The following is a 9,047-nucleotide window of genomic DNA, read 5'->3' on the forward strand; positions in this document are numbered from 1 at the left end:
TCAATTAAAAAAAACACCATGGATTCATAACAGCCAAAACAGTCATAAAACTGCCTATACATAGTGCATAATAATCCCATAACAACCAAAAACAAAGGGTGCACTTAGATTGTCAAGACAAAACAACAAAGTCTACCAATAGAACATAATACTAGTACATCATTAGATTTCTAGTCTAAACAATAATTTCTGCATCATTAGATTTTCCATGGATTCTTGGACTATGAACAGGTGCTTTCTTGGCTTGGATTTACTGATTTGCTTGTCCCCCTTTTCATCCTTTGCTGGATCTCTTATAGTTTCCTTGTTGTGATTGCTTTAGTGCCTATCCATTTCAACTTACTATTAGCACTAGGCTTGTAACCAATACCACCAGTTACATCAGCTAATCTGGTCACCTTTGTTGTACCAGTGGAGACAATTCTGCTGCTTGACATGCCAGGCTGCTCACACGAAATATGACAAGATTTTAGTAAAGTCAGCATACACATAGAAGAACAATTAAAATGACTAACACACTCACATTAGCAATTTTGAACCCATTTTCAGCTTGAAAGACACCCATTCCCATGACTCTAGGCCTTCAGCTTGTCCATCATTTTCTTTAGACCAAGCAACTTCATCTGCTCAGTGTTTTTTCTTAGTTGAGACTCAAATGTGCTTTTTGCAATCCTCCAGAACTGTTGTCTCCTTTGGAGGCCTCTCCAATCTTTGCTGAAATTAGCCAAGATCTGTCTAGCACAGCTTCTGTGTTCAGCAGCAAGTAGCAAATCCTGAATAGCAGCAAATAGCCCCTGAAAATAGTAGTAGTTAGTGCAGATGAAGACACATAAGTTAGTATGATAAAAAAATGCAACAATAATCAAGTAAACATACCATTTGCATATCTGTTATCAAGGTTAAATCTACCCCATCTCCAAGTGCAAAATCTTCCTTTAAAATCCTGATAAACCAAGTCCAAGTGGTCTTGTTTTCATACTCAACTACAGCACATGATAGAGGCACCATTTGGTTATTACCATCTTTACACACAGCCACCAACAACTGCCCTCTACAAACCCCTTTTCAAGAAATACCCATCCATACCAATACATTTTCTACAGTGCTGAAATGCTTTCTTCAAAGCATCAAAACAGATGTAAAAGCTCTTGAAAACAAGCCTACCATCAACATTTGGTACAAAGAAGTTTAACTACACAAGTGCTCCCAGGATTGGTCCTTAACAATTCATCCTTGTAGTCAAGGATTCTTCCAAATTCCAAAATATAATCACCCATGATTTCTTTCAGTATTTTTGCTCTAGCTCTCCTAACAGTAGTCTTACCAACATGAAGGTCAAACTTTTTCCTAATTAGTTCTTGCAATTTAAACACTCTAATGTTTGGCTGCTCAGTTATTCTCTTTCTATACACTTCAACAATAAACTTTGCATTACACAAGTAATTTCTGGTGCTTTGAAGGCAACTATGCTTTGGATTGTAAGTTTTTATTTGGAAATCATTTGTGGTGTTGTCAAGTTTAGCATACAATACCCATGGACAACCATCCCTGCACCTAACCCTAACCCCTTTTTGGCTCATTCACAAACTTTTCTACTGGAACCCTTTTTTGCACAGCATATTTTGTTACAGCTCCCCTGAACTCATTAACATCTTTAAAGACCATACCCAACTGCCAAACAACTTTCTTGGCAGTTGGGTCATGAATGATTTTGTTCTTAGCATTGTTCTTTCTTGGCACATTTACCCCACCAGATTCAATATCTTCTTCATTATCCCAGCACTCATCCTCATCTATTTCAAAACTATCATCATCAGAACTTCCATAGTAGGGCTCATCACCTCCTAACCTTCCCTCAAGACTAACCCTACCTATTTCAATTTCATCAAAACCAAGATCCACGCCAGCTTCACCTGCTGGTACCTCTTCACTATCAGGTTTAGCCCTCTCTCTTCTTTTTCTCCTCTGAATTACACTCCTTCTTTCAGCCCTCAACTCTCTAACCTCTTCAGGATCATCACTTGCATATCCCTCCTCATCATTCCCTTCTATCTCATGTACAGATTGTTCACTATCATCGGTTGAGAAATCAGAACCCTCATCTAAAGAATTAGATCCAACTGGACCTACATCATCTTCAAGAGGAGGATTACCATCTGTATTTTCAGTAGCAGCAGGTGTAGAAGATGAAAGACATACTGCATTTTCGGCAGCAGTAGCAGCAGGTGTAAAGGAGGTGGGAGGTAGTGTATTATCAGCAGCAGTAAAATCAGATGTGAAAGAGGAATGAGGTGGCGTTTTTTCAGCAGTAGCAGCAGGTGTAGTACAGGTAGGAGATGGTGTTTTTTCAGCAATTTTAGAAGTAAAGGAACAAGGTGTAATGGGATCATTTAAGGGCTCCTCAACAACCCTTTCATTACTCCCAATTTCATCAGCCCCAATGTCATCAACCCTTTTATTAAAAGCTGAACAAGATTCCTCCCTATCCTCAAGACTAACATATTCTAATAAAGGTGGGCCCAATTCTAGTTCTTCAACCATGTGTTGGACAAAAACCTCCACAATATCACCACTTTTCAAAGACACACTCATGTCTAAAATAACCCTATCACTCTCAACATCTACCAAAATGCCACTATTAGGTGGCTTAATACTAAATGTGCAAGTAGTTGAGTATCCCAATTCATTAATGAAGTCTCTCAACTCAAAATAGGACAACATATCAATATCAACATCAAATACATCAGTAACATCCGCACCTTCATCTATTGGTTCCCCACTACTTAAGTCTAACAAACCCTCATGGTACCATCTTAAGGTTACATAGACAAAATCAAAGAATCTTCTACCTAAATACAAAACATTATGTATTGTTAATAACGAATAACATTCTTAATAAATAAACTAAATATGTACAACTGAATCGCAAAAAATGGTAAGCATATGCACAATAAGTTGAAACCCTAGTCTAAACCATACTAGAGTTAAACAACAGGTACATGAAACTACATATGCTAATTACAGATGGGAAAATCAAAATTTGTTGTTTAAAACTAGATTAACCAAAAGGGGCAAAGCACAAAACCCTACACTCGTTTTTTCAAAAAAAAATGTTAAAAACTAACCTTCACTTGATGCACAAGGAGCAACACCAACAAATGAAGTACGAATCCAACCTTAAAGAGTGGACGCAATAATATTGTTAATAAAGTTTAGGGTTGAAATGGAGTCGATCGGGTTTTGGGTTAGGGATTTGAGAAATGGGGCTGATTAAGAGAAATGGGTAATTTTAGATTTTGGTATGGGTATGGGTCGGGTTACAATTAATGAGGGAAAATAAAAAATAATGCAGGTGGGGCCTAGCGCATGTAGACAAACACCGCACAATATTTGGTGGTCTGCATATATGACTGCCTCATCAGCAAAAAAGGGTCATTTTATTCCTCTTTTAAATTGGCCAAAGAGGTAATAGGACCCCCACAAAGGTTGAGTGTGTAGTTGGGATTTTGGCCAAACATTTGTGGGGTGGGGGGGGGGGGGTATTTGGGTATTTTCTCAACTAAAGCATCACACTTTCAAAAATATACCATCCCAATATTCGGTGACATAATTTTTTTTCTCGACTCCTAAAAAGGAGAATGGAATTGTACACGTACAAAAACGACAATATTGTTAAAAAACCCTAGCAAAACTAGTAATCTGAAGTATACATTTTGTATTCTTTCTCACATTTATTGCTAGATTCTCACATCATATAAAGATATATGTGAGTCTTTTCAAATATTTCATTTGTTTTAATTTATGTCACACTTTTTTTTTTTTCAAGAAATACTTCTTTTTAAATTCAGTAAGTTTCTAATTCGACATATTCTATAATAGTAATGACATGACACGTTTATTATACCGCAATATTCAGAGAGTAGTTTTGATATGTTATACATACATTTAGGTCAATATCACAAGATTTCATTTTTTTTTTTTTTTTTACATTCTTAAGTATCATGTCAAACTAAGAGACATAAATGAAAAGAGAAAATACATAGAAGTCCCCTTGAACTATGACCTTTTTTAAAAAAAAAAAAAATAGACACTTAAACTTTACGGAGGTCCTAATACCCTCCCTGAACCAGTATGAAGTTGAACTATTGGACCCTTTTGAGGCCACCTGGCATAGAGAGCGTAATCACTTTCTTAAGGAATGTGAAAGACAAAAAATTAAGATTAAAAATTATTTTGCAACATTTTTTTTAAATGTATTTTATTACTTTTTTTTCTTTTCAGTTTAAATTTTTTTCCCTTTTTCTTTTTCTCTTTTTTCTGTTCTTTTTATTTCTTCTTTTCCTTCACCAGAAGAGCTCGTTGCAGCATCTCTTCATTTTCAATTTTTTCATTTCTTTTTCTTTCTCTTTCTTTATTCTTATCTTCTCTTTTGAAATTGGTCAGATAAATGCTTTCTCTTCTCTTTTCCTCCACAAAATCAGCCACCTCTTTCCCTTCAAATACACCATAATTTCATATTCTCTTTTTCTTTAATTTGCCAATATAAATTTTTTTAAAAAAAAAAGATAAGGAGGAAAGGGTAAACACTACTAAAAAACTGTCAAAAATCGATGGACTGCGTCGCTTTGAAAAACCGACGCAAAGGCGTCAGTCGATTATATTAACAACCGAGAAAAAACCTACAGACTTGATAATGTCAATAGTGTCTCAAAACGCAAAGATCGACGGACTCTATCGATTAAAACCGAGGGAGTCCATTGGCTACGTAAAATACACTAGAGTCATTTTTATTGAAAACCCGGTATAAAAATAAATACCGTCCATCATTTTTTCGCTTGTTTTTAGTAGTGACAATTTTTGTAGTTTCTGCTATTTCTAATTTACGTCCGTCGGTTTTGTCCCGAAATATTTGGTCTTTTCTTTAGTAATGTGTACCTCTAAATGTGAGTTCTTGCTAATTTTTTTTTTTTCATAGTTCTTGTCAAATCTAACAAACAAAGTTCGATGAATATTTTGTAGGAGACTAAAAGTGCTAACTTTTGGCGAACTTGAAGGACCAAAATTGTTATGTGCATACTTAAGGGACTATTTTTGACCAACCCTCATAGTTAAGAGACTAGTTTTGTTAACTTGTGGCAAACTTAGAGGACCAAAACTGTTAAGTGAATAGTTAAGGGACTATTTGAACCTACTCTCATAGTTAAGGGACCAATTATGTCTTTTTCTCACCCACTTACATACATTGCAATAATATGGCCTATATACAACTTTGCAAAGGTGTATCCCAAACACAAAAGGTAAAGATTGCAATTGTGATGTTCAAAAAATTCAAGAAAAGGCTTTTCTAAGGGGTACATAGTTCCAGTTCTCCTGAAAATTGAGAATGGCAACGGAAGAAAAGAGACAGAGAGGAAAGTTGGCACAAATGATATTTTTATTTATGAATTATCAAATTCAACGGAGGAATGGTGTAGGTGTAGCAGTCGTTGAAAAAGAAGAGAGTTAGTCAAAGCTTCTTTTGCTTTTTACTCTTGGTCTATTGTATATTCTCAGTATACAAAGTTGCAGGTTGGATCTTTAACATCCAACTCCAAATAGGTTCTGGAAATCGCTATTTGGAAAAATATCTCGAGCTTCTAACCCAATTCTGAATAACTCAAACATTAGTTCAACAAACCAAAAATATTTGGGTGGTAAAAATTAGATTTTTAAGGTAATCCACCATTATTGAACAAGTTTAAATTAGTGGGTATAAAATTTTGAATTTAATTTTGTTAGAAATTTAAAGTGGGTGTTTTTTTAGACTTTCTAGAAATAATATAGATTTGGACTGCTTTTGAACAAACATTGCAACTGAAAAACATAGAACAAGTTCGTCTACAACGCTCATACACTTTTATACAATGTTATGCCCTTTATACAAGACAAACATATTGTGTATATAGGTGTATAAAAGTGAATAATAGTGTACAAGATATGTCTATACACTCATATAGACTATAATAAAATAATATACAAAAACTGACTTCTTCTTCTTCCTTAAGCCTCTTCTAAAATCTAACTCAAATTTACTCTGAATCACTTTAGAAGTAGAATTAAATGTTGCGCTAAGGAACGAAAAGAAAATTCAAAGTTATATATGATAAGATTCAACCTAGGGAAACTCTAGAAAAACAAAGAACAAGAAAATCAAAATAAAGGGTGGATGAAGAATAGAAATGGAAGAGGGTAGATGGATAGATACTTGACCCAAGAGCAAGAAATCTATGGACAAGAAAGGGTATATCAAACCCTAACCCTTCCAATCGGATTTACAAACCCTAGAACCTAAGCAATTCGAATCAACAAACGACTCAAATGAATCCACAATTGAGCAACATTGAATTCGATGGAAATAAGCAATTCACTTCACAATTAGGAAGTAACACTTGGTTAACCAACCCAACAATCTATATTAATCTAAAGCTATCAACTACAATCTCTCATAAGAGTTTCTTCATTCAACATGATCTAAAGATGAAAATAACCTAAGTCTAGTATTTATACTAAGAGACTTAAAAGCTAGGATAGTTATTACAAGAACGCCATTAATGAGGCAAGGGCCTTGTTTGGCTAGTTGGATGTTGGCTTGGAATCCGAAAAAGGCTCCTCTTGTACATATAGCCATTATCCAATCCTCAAGCTTGCAATTGTGACCCTTTTGCACCTATGGACCTTCTTTGTACATCTAGCCACATTTGCATTTTTGTCCCTTTGCGACTCTAACCACTTTGAGTGTTGGCCTTCTCTCTTGTAGCTTCTTCTTTCATCCCTCTCCAAGCTACTTTCCATACTTCATAGGCCTTCTTATGGGGCTTGTGTGCCTCTCCATGGGTCTCCAATGCTCCTTTGGTCATCCTCTTAGCTTGAATAGATTGGAGTCCCATGCCTTGGCCTTCAATGTGAGCCTTCAAGCAACGTGTGCCTAGTACGGTCATATCATCCTCCCCTTCTTGAAAAGGATTTGTCCTCGAATCCAAACCTTGCAAAAGCCAAAGGAAGATGGAAGACAACATACTCCTCAAAGATTGAGGGTTAGCACACACAATAATAACCACATAATCATGCCAAGGATGAACAAATTTGTGGTACAACCACACATCAATAGTAATCATGCATAGAGAGTGCATACATGGGATTTCAACAAGGTGAATTCCCCAAAATTCAAGAAATAACTCACTCCCCAAGCAAGTTCTACCTTCATTTTGACTAAGTGTAAGACATAAAGTAAGGTCATTCCAACCTAGAACCCAACCCTCTACACTAGTCTCCTCAAACAATGGTTTCACTACCAAGACATAACAAGAGGACACTACACCGGGATCATAAACAAAGATATTCCTCAAGTCATGGACTACACATCCCTCTTGCAAACCCATCATAAACTTAAGCAACAACATACAAAGGGTTTCATGAGCAAAGAGATCATAAGGAAAGGTATCACACAAAATATTGTTAGCAATTTGTAGCCAAGTTTTACCCTCCTTTTCAAGATAATCCATTTTAGCAATCAAGTCAAATTCCCTCCAGAGGAGGTTTTGCCCACTAAGAAATGGATCATCATACCATAGTGGTTCTTTAGTGACTTTGTGATTCTCAAGAAAGGCTTTATTTTCAACATCCCCACATACAAAGCCATGCATTGCACAATCATCCACTATGTTACTATCAAGAAAGTTATCATCCTTGAAGAGAGTAGGTTCAATCACAAGATCATATTCAAAATAAGCAAGTTCACTCTCAATAGGACCAATATCAACACAAGTGCTATTACTAGATGGACACAATTTACTCTTGCAAGAAGAGTCAATATAGTCATCAAAAGGATCAACTAGTGTGTAAGCACTTTTCTCCAATGCATCATCAATTAACAAAGGGTCTCTAATTCCCACAAAAGGCAAAACTTTACCTCTACTTAATTGTTCATTAAGCACAAAGTGATCCACATTTGCTAAAGTAGAAGGGTTAGCTTTGTTACCTCTTTGTTGAAGCACATCACCTTTGTCAATTTGGTCAAGTTCCTTGTATTGGCCTTCCTCTTCGGAAGAGGGTAGCACTACTTCATCCTCCAAAGGAACTTGGAAACTCGAGTCCATGTCCTCTTTAAGGTGATCATCCACATAAGTACCTACAAAAGGAACAAGACAACTAGAAGAAACGAAGGTTAGAGGGTTAGCTTGACTTGGCACCAAGTCCTTCTCTTCACCACACCTTTCCTCTCCTCCTCCCAACATTCCTCTAGCGACCATACACTTCTTACTCTTCTCTTGGGTCGAACCTTGTCCTCCTTAAGCAACCAAGGTCTCCTTTTCACTCACCACCATTTCCTCTCTTTTCACCTTTTCACGTAGCTCTTTCATGACTCTATAGTCTTCACGCACTTCATGGGGGAGTCAATGGAGTAAGGACATACTTTTTACCATTGACCACAAAAGAATACTTGTTGGTCCGCCCACTATGTTGAGCATCCACATCAAATTGCCAAGGTCTTCCAAGAAAAATATGGCATGCTTGCATTGGCACCACATCACATAAGATTTCATCCTCATATTTTCCAATGCTCAATTGGATAATCGCTTGCTTGGTCACCCGCATTTCTCCACTTTCATTGAACCATTGAAGTTTGTAGGGGCTAGGGTATTTCTTTGTGGGGAATTTCATACTTTCAACCAAGAATTGGCTAACCACATTAGTGCAACTCCCACCATCAATGATCAAGGAACAAACCTTGTCCAAAATCTTACACCTAGCATAAAACAAGTTCTCCCGTTGGTCACTCTCTTCCCTAACTAGAGTTCCCAGGGCTCTTCTAGCGACAATAGCATGATTCAAAGCCTCCTCATATCTCAATTGAACTTCTCCCTCGGAATCACCCTCACACTCACTACTTTCTCCCTCATGTTCATCACCAACCCCTCCCTCATTTTCATCATCGGTCGATTAGGTACCCATCTCTCACAATGGTGATAGTCCTCCGATTGGGACACTCACTTGCATAGTGCCCTCTT

General features: G+C 36.7%; 1 protein-coding gene across 1 annotated transcript; it reads right to left on the reverse strand.

Annotated features, from left to right (window-relative positions):
- Positions 1–675: 675 nt before the first annotated feature.
- LOC132060773 (uncharacterized) lies at positions 676–3,473 on the reverse strand. The gene is made up of 2 exons (XM_059453700.1): positions 877–3,473; positions 676–794 (listed from the first exon to the last, which is right to left on the reverse strand). Exon 1 carries the CDS (start codon positions 2,719–2,721, stop codon positions 1,561–1,563), a length of 1,161 nt encoding a protein of 386 aa, XP_059309683.1. The 5' UTR covers positions 2,722–3,473; the 3' UTR covers positions 676–794; positions 877–1,560.
- Between the last annotated feature and the right edge of the window lie 5,574 nt (positions 3,474–9,047).

This window comes from Lycium ferocissimum, chromosome 6 (genome assembly GCF_029784015.1).
Source record: "Lycium ferocissimum isolate CSIRO_LF1 chromosome 6, AGI_CSIRO_Lferr_CH_V1, whole genome shotgun sequence".
NCBI lineage: Eukaryota > Viridiplantae > Streptophyta > Magnoliopsida > Solanales > Solanaceae > Lycium > Lycium ferocissimum.